The sequence below is a fragment of the Anomaloglossus baeobatrachus genome, chromosome 7, assembly GCF_048569485.1.
Source record: "Anomaloglossus baeobatrachus isolate aAnoBae1 chromosome 7, aAnoBae1.hap1, whole genome shotgun sequence".
NCBI classification, from domain to species: domain Eukaryota; kingdom Metazoa; phylum Chordata; class Amphibia; order Anura; family Aromobatidae; genus Anomaloglossus; species Anomaloglossus baeobatrachus.
The window spans coordinates 153,107,757-153,125,138 of NC_134359.1; the positions used below are offsets into that span (position 1 = coordinate 153,107,757).

The 17,382-nt window shown below is 44.2% G+C and overlaps 1 protein-coding gene across 4 annotated transcripts in view; it reads left to right on the forward strand.

The window, feature by feature from the left end:
• MFSD6 (major facilitator superfamily domain containing 6) overlaps window positions 1-17,382 on the forward strand; it is a 505,191-nt gene that overhangs the window by 71,413 nt on the left and 416,396 nt on the right. For all 4 annotated transcript variants that reach the window (XM_075317766.1, XM_075317765.1, XM_075317768.1 and 1 more), the window contains exon 2: window positions 955-1,052. In XM_075317766.1, coding sequence (XP_075173881.1) covers window positions 955-1,052 — 98 coding nt within the window. The remainder of the gene's footprint in view (window positions 1-954; window positions 1,053-17,382) is intronic.

Consider the following 17,382-nt stretch of genomic DNA (forward strand, 5'->3'; position numbering starts at 1 on the left):
ATGTACCCACGATCAGGACTTCCTGCGTCCTGGATGCAGTGGGTCCTGACCTGCGGGGCCACGACTCTCCTCAGCAGGAGAATGCAGGAGACTGCAGCTGCTCGTAAACGCAATCAGGGTTCATTGCTTTCCGGTCTCTCACTTGTGTTCTCCCTACAGAGGACGCATGCGAATCCGCAGCAAACAACTGACATGCTGCAGCTTGGAAAGCCGTACCGCAGGTCAGTGTTTGCTGCAGAAAACACAAGCACAGTGGACACGGGATTTCTAGAAATCCATCCACTGTGCTTGTACTGTACAATGCAGTGTGTTGGATGCAGTGAAAACACGCTGCATCCAAAATGCTGCAAACACTGATCGTGGGCATGCACCCTTATTGTAAATTCTGCTTCTGGGTTCACATCAGTATGTTCGGGTGTAAACTTTATGTGCATGACTTCTTGGAGAAAATAAAAGAAAAATGTGTGTTTGCATCCGTGCTTTCTATAGCTGTCTAAATATATAGATCACACGTAGGAGACCAAATCATTGTTTGTTTCTTCCCACAGAAATGAGTGTGAATCCACTCCACTTTTTCCAGTTCCAGCCAAGTGCAGCTTAACTAAAAGGGTAGTCCAGGACTTCAGTACTGGTGACCTGTCTTTATAATAGGTCATCAATATGGAGACACCTCACCAGTCAGCTGTTCACAGTTCTCCTCTAGATATACAGAGCTGGAGCCGGCTGCAGTGCAGAGCCCATTGAAGTGTATCGGAGGTGAGCTCCAATGCCTGAGAACGACCAACTGTGGTGATCCAGATATTGATTATCTGAGTTCTGGACAAACCCTTCAGTATTTTTATTGGTGTTCACATATATGCTAATTGATATAAAGTAAAACCGAGTTTGGTGCTTCCTTGTTAATCAATTGATGCTTTTGTAAAGTGTTCATGAACTCTTCTTTTTTTATCCTAGGGTGCTGTATATCGGTCTTGCATGTAATACTGCACGTTATCTGTATATTTCGTACATGGAAAATGCTTGGACAGTTCTCCCCATGGAAGTATTACAGGGTAAGTGTTTTCCGTCATACATGACAAATTATGTGACCAACTATGGCTTTTTATGTTATATTTTATTTGTGTTCCAAACATTTTTTCAAAAAACAAAAAAAAAGAAACCAAAAACTGAAATAATGTAAAGACACCTTGTACATAATTTATGGAGACATAGGCCTGTTTTGTTAAACACTAAAGGACGCTTTACACGCAAAGATATCACTAACGAGATGTCGTTGGGGTCACGGAATTCGGGGCACACATCCGGCCTCGTTGGCGACGTCGTTGCGTGTGAAACGCATGAACGACCGTTAATGATCAAAATGACTTACCTTATCGTTGATTGTTGACGCGTCGTTCTATTCCCAATTATCGTTGCTGTTGCAGGACGCAGGTTGTTCATCGTTCCTGCGGCAGCACACATCGCTATGTGTGACACCGCAGGAACGAGGAACATCACTGTCCCTGCGGCCGCCCGCAGTGAGGAAGGAAGGCGGTGGGTGGGATGTTCCACCCGCTCATCTCCGCCCCTCCGCTTCTATTGGGCGGCTGCTTAGTGACGTCGCTGTGATGTCGCACGAACCGCCCCCTTAGAAAGGAGGCGGTTCACCGGCCACAGCGACATCGCTAGGCAGGTAAGTATCTGTGACCGTTCTTAGCGATGTTGTGCGCCACGGACAGCGATTTGCTCGTGATGCACAACCGACGGGGGCGGGAGATTTCACCAGCGACATTGCTAGCGATGTCGCTGTGTGTAAAGTGCCCTTTAACCCTTTCTCAACATTTCATTTGATGTAGCTGTACATCATGATTAGGAAGGGATCCCTGCAAATTGACATACAATACAGTTAAGTCATGGTGATCATGCGGGTGCAAAAGCTGTGATGTGTGCATGATCGTCACCAGGAGCTTGGCTTTAGTGATTGCCGAGTTCTGCGTGTCACAACTAGGGTTGGTGCATCTCCCCTGCCTGTTTAAACCTCTAAATGACAAGATCATTAGCGACTGCAGAATTTAGGAGGCTGGTAGAGAGCGAGCGCTCCCTTTTAAACCCTATCAGCACCCAACAACATAATTGCGGGCTGCCGATCGATATCATGGCAACCCAAATAATAATCTCTGGGTTTGCCAGCTACGGTAGCTTATTAAACCGTACCAAGTGCATTGTCTAAAAGGCAATATGTCACACTGACAAGTGTAAAAGCATCGCCGTGCAGTGCAATGCATTATACCAGCGATCAGACCAATAAAAGTAAAATGAAAGTAAAAAAGGGAAAAAATGGATTAAACAGGATTTAAAAAAAAAAAAAAACAAACCAAAGTAAAGAACAAAAGCATGAAAAATAAATTGCAACACTAAATGCATAATTTTATTTAAAAATAAAAAAGTACACATATTTGGTATTGTAAGAACAACACAATCTATAAAACACACTATTTAACCTCTTCAGTAAACACGGTAAAAAATAAATAAAAAACTATGCTTTATCATCATACTGCTAAAAAAAGTCACATGTAAATAAAAGTAGAAGAGCTGAAAATGTCATCTTGTCCAACAAAAAACAAGCCACAATACAGCTGCAGAAGAAAAATAAAAAGCTCTAGCTCTCAGAATAAGGCGATGCAAAACTATTCTTTTTTCTATACAATTGTTTTTGTGTAAAAGCAGCAAAGCATAAAATAAGATATATATGTGGTATCACTGCAAACGTACTGACCCGAAGAATAAAGCTGTCTTATCAGTTATACCACCAGGTGTACAGTATTAAAAAAACTGACCAAAAAAAACAACAATTCCTGAATTGAAGGAATAGAGTATTTTTTTTAATAAATGGGGTCCATCTTATAATGCCTGTGTCCGTCTAACAAATCATATAGGGTATATGTCCCTCATAGCCCCCCCATCCTAAAATTAGCCCCCTTAATCTGGATATGGCCACCTTATATTGAATATAGCCCCCTTGTGCTGGCACACGCCCCCTGTGGCTGCCACACACTGCCCCCCTGTGGCTGCCACACACGGCCCCCCCTGAGGCTAACACACACGGCCCCCCTGTGGCTGCCACACACGCCCTCCCCTGTGGCTGCCACAACGGCCCCCCTGTGGCTTCCACAACGGCCCCCCTGTGGCTTCCACAACGGCCCCCCTGTGGCTTCCACAACGGCCCCCCTGTGGCTGCCACACACGGCCCCCCTGTGGCTGCCACACACGGCCCCCCTGTGGCTGCCACACACGGCCCACCCTGTGGCTGCCACACACGGCCCCCCTGTGGCTGCCACACACGGCCCCCCCTGTGGCTGCCACACACGGCCCCCCCTGTGGCTGCCACACACGGCCCCCTCTGTGGCTGTCACACATGGCCCCCCCTGTGGCTGCCACACATGGCCCCCCCTGTGGCTGCCACACACGGCCCCCCTGTGGCTGCCACACACGGCCCCCGTGAAATCTCTGCGTGCCTGATCACAGCACCAGGAGGGAGACACGCTGGAGGGGGTAAGTAAAGAGTTTTTTATTTTACGATGGGCAGCAGCACGGGGGCCATATCTAACACAGGGGAAATCATGTGCGATCAAAGGAGGGCGCAGGCAGATATAATATGCCCCGCTGCCCCAGCCCCTCAGTGTGATGCAGTTGCAGCACCACACTGCTGGACAGCGGCTGTGCATATCATATGAGCGGGAGCAGGAGATCAAACGCTGCCACTCGCAGCTGTCACCTGCCCCCAGCACCGCTCAAGAACGGACACTGCAGTATATATATATATATATATATATATATATGTATGTATGTATGTATGTATGTATGTATGTATGTATGTATGTATGTATGTATGTATATATATATATATATATATATATATATATATATATATATATATATAATGTACATATATATATATATATATATATATATATATATAATGTATGTATATATATATATATATATATATATATATATATATATATATATATATATATGTACATATATGTACACCCCCCCGTATGTTCGGTTTATAAGACGCACCCCCTACTTTCCCCCAAAATTTGGGTGAACAAAAGTGAGTCTTATAAAGCGAAAAATACGGTATATTTAAAAAAAAAAAAAATAATGGTGCTGATGTAAAGTAGACATGTGGGAAATTCTATTTTTTAACTATTTTGTCTGACATAACTTTCTGGTTTAAGGCCATAAAAATTCTAGGTTTCAAAATTGCGACATTTTAAAATTTTTGGTAACATTTTCAATATTTTCATAAAAGCAAATCATAGCAACCAAAATTTAACACTAACATGAAGTACAAAATTTCACAAAAGCAGTCTAAAAATAATTTTTACATATCATTTTACATTTAGTTGCTTGAAAGGAGCTGGCTTATTTCCGTAGCAAAGCCATCCCACCTCTGTCACTACATTAGCCACTTTCTTAACCATAATGAATCTTTATTTTCATTTGTAACACATTAAAGCAACACTTTATTTAAGTGAGTGTTAATAATTATCATAATTTTAACATCTACAGACTCTGTTTTGTACTGTTAATTGCTGCCTACAGAATGAGTTAACTGAGAATCTGTCAGACAGCCCTTTGGGGTGGTCTGCCTGGGAGTTAAAGAAGTTGTCCAGTTACCAAAACTGTTTTGTTTTTTTTTCTGATAAATCTTGCTAATATGTGCCCCCTCAACACATCTATTATGTTTTTTCAGCAAAATTACCTTTTATTGTGCACTAGTAGCACATGCTCATTGCTGGCTCCAGCTCTGATGGGGTTAATCTCTCCTCTGACTTCCTGTGTTCAGTTCCTACAAGTTCCAGAATTCTTTGTGGCTCTAGGGCGGTGTCTAGCTCATCTAATACACACCCCTCAGCTCTCCACCCAAAGCCTCCTCCCTGCCTCTTCCCTGTGTGGATGCACTGAGAGAAATCACACAGAGACAGCAGCAGCTCCCACCTCTGCACACAACCAGGGGAAGAAAGTGTGTGTGTGTGAGTGTGTGTGAGTGTGTGTGAGTGTGTGTGAGTGTGTGTGAGTGTGTGTGAGTGTGTGTGAGTGTGTGTGAGTGTGTGTGAGTGTGTGTGTGAGTGTGTGTGTGTGTGTGAGTGTGTGTGTGTGTGAGTGTGTGTGTGTGTGAGTGTGTGTGTGAGTGTGTGTGTGAGTGTGTGTGTGAGTGTGTGTGTGAGTGTGTGTGTGAGTGTGTGTGTGAGTGTGTGTGTGAGTGTGTGTGTGAGTGTGTGTGTGAGTGTGTGTGTGAGTGTGTGTGTGAGTGTGTGTGTGTGTGTGTGTGTGTGTGTGTGTGTGTGTGTATGTACAGAAATTATGATTATTAGCCGGCGCAACATGTGAAATAAATAATTGGGGAAAAAAAAGTGGCGGGGTGATGAGATTGCTTTTTTCCCTCTTGCCTAGTCTGTGTGTCGTCCGTATCATCCGCAAACCACATATGACCGGATCCTGTGGATTAAATGTGCAGCGCATGCAACCGTTATTTTACCGGATCCTTCTGCAGCGGGACACAGAATTTATCATCCGGCACTGGAGTCAGCTGACTCCTGATCTCACAGCCCGCACACGCTGCAATGGCTGCAGGTGGGCTCATTCACATGACCATTCCGTTTGTCCTGGTCAGTTCCTGTTTTTTTGCGGCCCCACAGACAGGACCATCTTTTCAATGTCTTTTGTGTAGGATCGGATGGTACACGGTAGCACTTCCATGTGCATCCGATCCTACAAAAAAAAAAAAACACATCGGATGCCGTATGTCCGCTCCGTTATTATGGAACATGTCCTATTCTGTTCCGTAATAACGAACCGTGACTCAATACAAGTCAATGGGAACGCAAAATTCCCGGAAGCAACACGGAAGCACTTCCATGTGACTTCCGTTGGGTGCCCGTGCAGTCAGTGTCCCGCTCCAGCCCCAGCCCCGCGGCTGCCCGCTCAGCAGTGTCAGCAGCGGCCCGCATTGCAGTGTCAGCAGCCGCGGGGATGACAAGCACTACCGTCAGGAGGTTAGTAAGTTCATTACCTACGGTGATGAAGTCCTGCCCTCCTGACGTCAGCGGTCGTCACTGCCTTCTATGCCCGCCGCTTGTCACATCACCTCTCGCAGTCGACCCGAGACTGTGACTAGTGGTGACGTCACGGGCCGCTCGCGATACTTTGTTTGTGAAGGCGGCGGTCATTGAACTCAGTGACAGCGCTGTTGTCAGGAGTTCAGCGATTATCGCAGGTAATATACCTCGCTAACCTCCTGATAGCAGCACTCGTCATGCCCTGCAGTGACCTGGGCTGACCTATTGATGTTTGCTCAGGTCACTGCACGGCTCTCCCAGCAAATAGGGAACATTCTGTTCTTCATTGACTGGGACATTGACTATGGTATGGATCATCGTGGGACCCCCTTGTATTACACCAGACCTGGATTTGTTTTTCTTTCTAATAAATTGGTGAAAGAGGGAATGTGTTGGGGAGTGTTTTTTCAAATAAAAATGTGTTTGTTGTCTATTTTTTTTTTTTTTTTATTACTGCCTGGGTTGGTGATGTCGGGTATCTGATACACGCCTGACATCACTAACTCCAGGGCTTGATGCCAGGTGACATTACACATCTGGTATTAACCCCATATATTACCCCGTTTGCCACCGCACCAGGGCAACGGGATGTGCTGGCGCGAAGCACCAGGACTGGCACATCTAATGGATGCGCTACTTCTGGGGCGGCTGCAGCCTGTTATTTTTAGGCTGGGGAGTGTCCAATAACGGTGAACCTCCCTAGTCTGAGAATAGCAGACCACAGCTGTCCGCTTTACCTTGGCTGGTGATCCAATTTCGGGGGACCCCGTGTTTTTTGTTTTAAATTATTTAGTTAATTTAAAATAACAGTGTGGGGGGGCCTCTGTTTTGGATTACCAGCCAAGGTGAAGCTGCCAGCTGTGGTTTGCAGGCTGCAGCTGTTTGCTTTACCCTAGCTGACTACAAAAGATAGGGGGACCGCATGTCATTTTTTTTTATTTATTTATTTTTTGGCTAAATACAAGACTAAGCACCTTAGTGCCACATGACAGTCACAAAAGGGTGCCAGCTTAGAATATGCAGGGGGGTAGGACATTATATATGTCTTTCTTATCTATCTATCTATCCAGCCCTCTATTCATTCATTCATTCATCCCTCTGTCTCTATATCTATCTATCCATCTCTATATCTACTCATCTATTTATCTTTCTTGCTGCTTCCGTTTTTTGCGGTCCGTGAAAAAAAGGACCGTTTTTTGTGGCCCGCAAAAACGGAACGGTCATGTGAATGTAAAGACCTCAGAATTAGAATTAATAGATCCATACTGTTTTTATAACATTGCTATTTCTATACTACGGTTCCCAAACCTTACATTAATCCTACAATTAACTCATAGTATATATACTCAAAGAAATATTCAAAAAATATTTTCCAAGTGGATTCAATATCACTTTTATTAAATTTGTTTTTTTGTTTTTTATATTTTTTGGATACACAAAGTGCAAAAAGTGCAGCATAAAAACAAAATGTACGTTTGGGTAAACAGAAAAAACAGGACAGTGCGACCCAAGCAACAGGCAATAATCAGAACAATTCGTATAATGATCTTATATGCAGCATTCACAAGAGCAATATAAATATATGTACATATAGCGGTACCCAGGGATATGTAACCCCAGATTAAAGTGCTTATTTATAGTGCTATTAGTCAAATGACATATTTCATATTATTGCACCTCAATCGTATTGCACATATCCCACCATGTGCAATATAACATATATGAAACAACGCTTAACTATAGTATACGTGTAGTTATTATAGAAATATTGCACATTTCCCATTATTCAGAGGTAAATCTTCATTGGGCAAAACCATGGTACAAATTCATACTAAACACCATGCTCATTATGAATGCTAGCCAGTGTGGCTTAGAAAACCAGCAGGGTGAAAGGATCATATATCCCTGCGCAGAAATATTAGCATTTATGCCAAGCCTCCCGGTCTAGTCACAATAACTGCTCATAGTTACAATATGGGGAGTTTAACCCCTGGAAAGGCCACCTAGGGTTGATGTGCCAGGTCTCAGGTCGCACTGCCCCGCACCCCAACGCGTTTCGCCGGAGCTTCGTCCGGAGGTGCAGGGGCAGTGAAAGCTGGTTCCATAAATACCTTATTCCTAATGTGCTTGCAGCAGTAATGGCGCGCGCCGTCCAGTCACTTCCGCATTCCCTGACGCGGCCGGCGTCCAGGAAGTCCATCCCGCGCATGCGCGCAGGACCGGACAACCATTGGACGCCGAGCACGAAACAGAAGGGGGCCGTGACCTGGACAACGCGCGCACGCTCGCTGAGCACAGAGGATCCAGATGCCATTTTAAGTGTGGGCAAATAGCAGGGCAAGCGCTCATAGTATATCTTAATGTACAGGATCTTACTGTGTTTTAGACAGTACTTAATACGTAACAGACACAACATGAGTATGTTCCATTGTTATGAATCTCAGTCTATTATTCGCTCTCCAGGCCCTCCAGATTTGATCCAAAACAGCAAATTCGGATTGTTGTAAGTTGGGAACCAGTGATTAAATTTTATAAAGATACAAAATTTAAAACAAATTAAAAACAGAGCTTAAAACAATCGGGATGAGGTATGCGGTACAGTATTGGCCAAACAACCACACAGTCGTGAACTACCTATATTTCAAAAAGGGCCTGAAGCTCACCATATCATTGAGCCCTTTAGGTTTGATAGTATCTAGGATGGTAATCCAGCGGATTTCCTTCTGAGCTAAGTTATTTTTAAGATCACCCCCTCTTACTCCAAGATGAACTTTATCGATTCCCCTAAATTTTAACAATCTCCAATTACAGTTATGCTTTTCTCTGAAATGTTTTGGGATATTCTTCAACATGTCAATATCTTCATCTTTCTTCAACTTGGCAGCACTCTTGATATCCCGAATGTGCTCCAAAATCCTAGTCCTAAATTCCCTTGACGTCAAACCGACGTATATCAAGCCACAAGGGCAAACTGCCCAGTAAACAATGCCAGAGGACCGACAATTTATGAAGTGTAATATTTTGTATGTCTTTGTTCTTGAGGAATCATAAAATTCAAAACTTCTCTCCACCTGCGTACAAGCACTACAGTCCCCACATGAATAACAACCCCATCTGGGGCCTCTATCAACCCCAAGAAAATATTTTTGAGGAGATGGTATGTAGTGGCTTCGCACTATTAGGTCCCTGATTGTTTTAGAGCGCTTCGGTGTAATAGCTGGTCTGGGGGTCAGTACTGTAGCCAGATCACCATCGGACAACAAAATGGGCCAGTACTTCTCCAAGATGGTTGACATTTCCCGCCATTGAGCATGGTAAGGAGTTATATATCTCACCTTGTTGTCCTGCCCTCTCTGCGTTGGTCTCAAAAGTTGCTCTCTCGTGCTTTTTTGTGCCCGTAAGTATCCATCCTCTATTACTTCCGTTCTATAGTGACGAGAATGAAAACGTTTTTTTAGATCAGATGCTTGTACTTCAAAAAGTTCATTTGAGGAGCATATACGTTTCGCCCTCATAAACTGACCTGTTGGAATGGCCCTAATCGTTTGTGCTGGGTGAGAAGATTTTTCTGTTTACCCAAACGTACATTTTGTTTTTATGCTGCACTTTTTGCACTTTGTGTATCCAAAAAATATAAAAAACAAAAAAACAAATTTAATAAAAGTGATATTGAATCCACTTGGAAAATATTTTTTGAATATTTCTTTGAGTATATATACTATGAGTTAATTGTAGGTCATGTGAATGTAGCCTTAACAGCAGTTGCTGCCTGCTGCCGATCACGTGACCGTGTGCGGGCTGTGTGTGCGGGCTGTGTGTACAGGAGTTCAGCTGAGTTCAGATCAGCTGACTCAAGTGTCGGCCGATAAGGCTGGGGCCACATGGGGATTACTGCGATCCCCTCGCATTACACTCGGCTCACGCTCAGTACAGCAGATCTGAGTGTCATGCGTGTGTCCCTGCGACTGAGGTCCGACTGTGCGAGCAGACCTCAGCTGCGGGGGGTGGTCCGCCACTCAAGGGGTGGGCCAGCACTGAGGAGGGGTGGGAGGGATTTCTCTCCCTCTCTCCTCCGTAGTCCACCGATGTACCGCAAGTGCAGTGCGATTTTTCTCTCACCACATACACTTGAATGGGTAAAAGAGAGTCTTGCATTACAGTTGTAGCATGCTGCAATTGTTTTCTCGGTCCAATTAGGGCGGAGAAAATAATCGCTCATGTGTGCTGACACACAGGCTAATATTGGTCCGAGTGGAATGCCATGTTTTATCCCACTCCACTCGCACTGTGTTTCTCGCCATGTGGCTTAGACCTTGTTCTATGTCCCCCTGCATCCATCGCAGCGTGTGCAGGCTGGAGTTCAGCTGAGTTCAGATCAGCTGACTCCAGTGCTGGACTGAACTCTGCTGACCTCACAGCCCGTACAAGCTGCAATGGATGCAGGGGGACACAGAACAAGTAATCGACCGACACTGGAGTCATCTGATTACTTGGGATGAATTGAGCAGTAAAATGCTCTGGTGCTCGATGGGCGAAGTCCATGTCGATTTTTTTTTTTTTTTTTTTAAATTCATTAAAAAAAAAAAAAAAAAAAAAAACACATTGTTTGTGGGCTCCTGCTGCATTTTCTATTGCTAAGGGTCACCCAAGCAGCTACTGGCTGCTAACCCCTGCTGCTTGGTGTTACTTTCACTGGCAATAGAAATCCAGGGAAGCATTTTTTTTTTTTTTTTTATTATTATTATTATAAAGGTTTTTGCCTGAAAACTTTTTTAAAAAAATGACGTGGGCTTCGCCATATTTTTGTATGCTAGCCAGGTACAGCAGGCAGCTACGGGCTGCCCCCAACCTGCAGCTGCCTAATTGTACCCAGCTGGGAACCAAAAATATAGAGAAGCCCTTTTTTTTTTTTATTTCATGAATTTCATGAAATAATTAAAAAAAAAAAAAAAAAAAAGACGTGGGCTTCGCCGAATTTTTGAGTCCAGCCAGGTACAACTAGGCAGCTGGGGATTGGAATCCGCAGTGCAGGGTGCCCAAGCTTTCTGGGCACCCCCTCTGCGAATTGCAGTCCGCAGCCACCCCAGAAAATGGCGCTTTCATAGAAGCGCCATCTTCTGGCGCTGTATCCAACTTTTCCAGCTGCCCTGGTGACTGGTGGCTCGCTGGGTAATAATGGGGTTAGGGCTAGCTGTAAATTATAAGCTGGCCCTAAGCCCAAAATTCATGGGGTCACGCCAATATTAGACATGGCTACCATGAATTTCTAGTAAAGATTAAAAAAACACAAAACACGGAAAAATATTTTTATTAGAAATAAAACACAACACAATTAGTGACTCCATCTTTATTGAAATAAAGAACCCCCCTCCGCAGTAATCCTGGGTCCAGAGTCCCGCGCAGTCCAATCCGGATCCAATATCATCTGATCGGTTTGCTGGAAGGCAAAGCGATCAGATGATGTCAGGTTAAAGGACATGAATCACACGACACAGCAGCTGATTGTATAAAAGCCGCTGATGCATCAGTGAAAAAAAAAAATACTCACTTATGTGCTGATTACCGACAGCTCCTGGAGCGATCGGACGGGAGTCTGATCCCGTCAGATCGCTGCCGGTAATCAGCTGATGAAGTCTTCTGATGGCATCAGCTGATAGCCAGCCGGGCGCTAACAAGATGGCGTCACAGCGAGACTACGATCAGCTGATGCGTCAGGCGACCGCATCAGGTGATCAGCGCCAGGTCCTGCAGGCATTGGACATGCCCGGAGAGTCTGCACACAGCCGGAGCGGCGGTCCTGGGAGAGGAGCTGGGAGCGGACATGGTACCGGGAGTCTGCAGACAGGTGAGTATGACATTTTTTTTTCTATTGTTCACTTTTGATTTAGCAGCTGCCTCCATCTCCCGCCCATACATTGTGCCACACGGGAGCTGACATGGCACCGGACGGGAGATGGAAGTGGTGGTGACGATACCGGGAGGATTCACGCTTCTGTGTTTAATGACAGAAGGAATCCTCTTCGTGTACACGTCACTTTACTACCCACCCCTTGCGTTTATAGCTGCGTTTTTAGTCATAGAAACGCACTAAAACGCAGCTATATTTGCAAATTGTGTTTTTCATTGTGTTTTTGAACATCTCATTCAACTCAATGGGTGTAAAACGCAGTGAAAAAACACAAAAATAATTGACATGCTGCGTTTTTGTGGGCACCACAAAAACGCAGCTGAAAAAATGCTGTGTGCAGACAGCCAAAATGAAAACTCATAGACTTTGCTGGGGAAGCAAAGTCATGCAGTTTTCTGAGCAAAAGCGCAGCGAAAAACGCACTGTGTGAACTTACCCTTAGTTGGTGACATGCAGCACCGCAGGTGACAGAGCAGAGCAAGTTGGTGACATGCTCTGCTCTGACACATAGTGTGCTGCATGTCACTAACTGTATCCACTCTGGGACTTGTTATGCAGGTGACTGGATGATACATGTCACTAACTTGCTCCACTCTGTGACTTCTGCTGCATTGTACCAACTGTATACACTCTCACCTGCACAACAAGTCCCAGAGTGGAGACTGTTAGTGACATGTAGCATCCGGTCACCTGCACAACAAGTCCCAGAGTGGAGACAGATAGTGACATATAGCACACTATGTGTCAGAGCAGAGCATGTCACTGTCTCCACTCTGGGACTTGTTGTGCAGGTGAGAGTGTATACAGTTGGTACTATGCAGCAGAAGTCACAGAGTGGAGCAAGTTAGTGACATGTATCATCCAGTCACCTGCACAACAAGTCCCAGAGTGGAGACAGTGACATGCTCTGCTATATGTCACTATCTGTCTCCACTCTGGGACTTGTTGTGCAGGTGACCGAATGCTACATGTAACTTACTGTCTCCACTCTGGGACTTGTTGTGCAGGTGACCGGATGATACATGTCACTGTCTCCACTCTGGGACTTGTTGTGCAGGTGACCGGATGATACATGTCACTGTCTCCACTCTGGGACTTGTTGTGCAGGTGACCGGATGATACATGTCACTGTCTCCACTCTGGGACTTGTTGTGCAGGTGACAGAGTGGAGCAGATTGGTCCCATGCAGCGTCCGGTCACCTGTGCTGCTGGTAGGAGCACATGATCACACTGCCGACACCGCCCGCTCTCCTGACAGCTGAGCACAGCGGGCGGGTGGACAATGTGATCACATACTTGCGTGACAGGGGGGATTTCAGTGGAGGAAACCCCACCCCTGTACTCCACACTGGAGCCCATACGTCCCACAGCTGACCGATGGTAAGCGGCGCGCTCTGCCTTCACCGCTCCACACTGGCGTCCTCCGCATCCTCCCCTCGATGCTGGGCTGTGATGTGCGGTAGTCACCGCCCACAGCCCAGTCAATCAGTGTGAGTGGTGCCGGCATCCTCTGACGTAAGCGTCAAGTTTGACAGCCCGGAAATGCCGGGACGTCAGAGGATGCTGGCGGCCACAGCTCCAGGGGGTCATGTGACAGGCACTGAGCGTGCAGGATAGCGCCGCTCAGTGCCAGAACTGGAAATACAAGCCAATGGAGAAGATGCATATAATGGTAAGTGACACTCATTGGGAAAATAAAAAAAATGGGTGAACTACCCCTTTAACTATTTAATCTTTCTTTTCTGAGCTTCTCTCAGCCTGTAAACGCAAAACTGTAAACTTTGCAATGAACCACATTTGCCAAAATGATACCCCAAAGGCATGCATTTAAAATAAAATAAAAATAATCCATTTAAAGCATTAAGAAACAGACAAGTTCACAGGCTTGCCTTTTTTTTTTCTTTCTATATCTATTCTATAAGTTTCTTTGTTATCTGTGAGTGACTTTTCAGTTCTCTACATCGGGGTGCACAAAACTGTGGCCTGGGGACCACGTGCGGCCTCAGCTACCATTTTGTGCATACCCCAAATATATAGGTAGACAGAGAAATGTTTGCCTGGGAGATTAAAGACGTGAGAGTAATGACAAGCAGATCTCATGGTGCCCACCTTAGACATCTCTGCATGCCTCATCACCCAACGAGCACTCCAGAAAGCAGTGAATTAGCCATGTGGCCTTCCAGACCTGTGACTCCATTGTAATTTATGGGAATTGTAAAACATTAGGTAGTAAGCACAAAACCCCATGACCTAATGTAGAGCTATTGCATTCATCACCTCTTCCTCTTTAGGACTTAGTCACACAGTTTCTTACAAGGATTTAGAAGTGTATTTTACTGCAAATCCACATAAACAATGCTTTATATACTTTTAGTAGGTTCCTGTGAGTTTTACTGCAAAATGCTCAAAATAATATAAACCATACAATACTGTGTGCACTAATGGAGCTTTTCCTGATAAAATCATTCGGAAACGTATTCAAAAAGTATTTGCTGTGGGTTTAGGAGAATTAGGGTATGTGCACACGCTGCATCATTTGTGACCACAAAGATGCAGCGGTTTTACCACGTTTTGGTGCGTTTTTGGCTGCGTTCTGCTGCAGTTTTGGTCACTGCGTTTTGCTACATTTTTTCAATGCATTGCATAGGTGAAAAAACGCATGTTGCTTTTTTTTTGTCACCTCAAAAACGCAGCTAAAAAAAAAAAACTATGTGGACAGCAAAAATGAAAACTCATAGACTTTGCTGGGAAAGCAAAGTCATGCAGTTTTGAGACCAAAAACACACCCGAAAAACGCCTCTAAAAACGCACCGTGCGTACAAAGCCTAAGAGTGCTGTTTTTTGGAGGCAAGAGTCAGGTGCAAATTCTACTTACCGATTACACATTTATGCTATAGACTTTCAATATGTCACTAAGCTTTAAGGCCCTGTCACACACAGAGATAAATCTGCGGCAGATCTGTGGTTGCAGTGAAATTGTGGACAATCAGTGCCAGGTTTGTGGCTGTGTACAAATGGAACAATATGTCCATGATTTCACTGCAACCACAGATCTGCCAAAGATTTATCTCTGTGTGTGACAGGGCCTTTAGTGTGGACCCCGGATGGGTTCAGTATGACATTGTGGCTCTGGGACCAAAAAAGCTTGTGCACCCCCTGCTTCACATGCCACATTATGTTGACTATGCAAAAAATATTTGCTTGATATATTTTAGTACAGTTGTGGAAAAGCTGCGGTGGGGTGGGGTCAGGACTGTTCTTTTTGTCAGCATTTGCAAATGTCATGGTGTATTGTCTAAATTTTAGTCAACATCTAGAACCAGTGTTTACATAATCTGCAGCTCAGAATCCATGGAGTGGTACGAATAACCATGAAAGAGGGTATAGGTCCTGTACACTGCACAGATATGCCATGTAACACGCTGCCATACTGTATATCTGTGCAGTGTACAGGACCTATGCCATGTAACACGCTGCCATACTGTATATCTGTGCAGTGTACGGGACTTATACAGTATGGCAGCGTGTTACATGGCATAGGTCCTGTACACTGCAGAGATATACAGTATGGCAGCGTGTTAAATGGCATAGGTCCCGTACACTGCACAGATATACAGTATGGCAGCGTGTTACATGCTATAGGTCCCGTACACTGCACAGATATACAGTATGGCAGCGTGTTACATGCTATAGGTCCCGTACACTGCACAGATATACAGTATGGCAGCGTGTTACATGCTATAGGTCCCGTACACTGCACAGATATACAGTATGGCAGCGTGTTACATGCTATAGGTCCCGTACACTGCACAGATATACAGTATGGCAGCGTGTTACATGCTATAGGTCCCGTACACTGCACAGATATACAGTATGGCAGCGTGTTACATGCTATAGGTCCCGTACACTGCACAGATATACAGTATGGCAGCGTGTTACATGCTATAGGTCCCGTACACTGCACAGATATACAGTATGGCAGCGTGTTACATGGCATAGGTCCCGTACACTTAACAGATATATATGGTAGCATAAAGCCCACCGTACACAAGATAAACTTGGCAAAATAAATAAATACACAAGACACATCATTGGATTAAAAATGGCCGTGCTGTTTTATTATTGGTAACCTGAATTAAAATCAAATAATCATCATATTAAATAAATAACATACCCATAAAATGTAATAAATACCACCAGAATACAAGTATCCATAAAAAAAAACACAATCCACCCAACAGAGTTGGGCGAGTTTTCCCCAAACGGCCGCGTCTTACAAATAGGAGGCCCCCCAAACACCGCAGCCATTTTTCAATTATAGTTTGAAGACCGACATTGACAATATCTAAACCGACATCAGATAAATGAACTCCATCGCTTCTGTATAACCCAATAGTAAACCCTTCCAAATTACTATGGCGGTATGAATAGTTTCCCAAACTACCAAAATATTTCGCCATTTCACGGTTTACTGTCTTATCTTGTTCATAAACAAAAGCTGGCTAGAATTGCAAACCAAATGGGGGATAATGTCGGAAAAAATACGAAAAGGGAAAAAGATATTTTTTTTTTTTTAAACCAAATTTTTTTTTTCTTTTCTTGTAATGGTAAAATAGGGTACAGAATGAAGAAAATAAGGGTCAACAAATCAAAATATCAAATAACATAGTCTCTACAATTTATCGATCAAATATTTGTCACGGTCATCAAATTTGCTCCTGCCCCTTCTTCGTCAATGTATATTTCCATTATTCAGTCTCCGCTACCCCCCTTCAGCATTCCTTGATAACTTGTTACAAACATTACTTGTAAACACTATCCCTCCCACCCACCCCCCCTCCCCTCTCCATGCGACACAACCCAGAATTTTGCCAACTATACTTTCAGCTTGCACAGGGACACTGACAGGTCTTCCTTCATGTACCATTCCGTAGACACAAATGTGGACATTATTTGTATTATTTCTTCTCTAGAACATATAACGCTTATGAACTTTCTCCATTTACTGAAAAATTTTGCTGTCATCCTTTCTTTACACATCTTCACCATCACCTTCTCCAACATGAGCGTTTTTTTCAATTGATTAACAAGTTCTTCTTTTGTTGGTGTTTCCTTCACCAGCCACTTCTGAAGAATAGCCCTTTTACTTATCATTGCTATATCATGGAAAAGATTTGGTAACTTGTCTCCCCCTTTCTCTCCCTCCTGTCGATGCTGATAGTGAAATATCATTGGATCTAACTCTACATTTCTATTCCAGATTTTCCTCACTACCCCTTGGACTTGTTTCCAAAATCTTTCAATCCTTTCGCACTTCCATATCCCATGATATAGATCTGTTTTTTCCGTACCATAATTTGGACAACT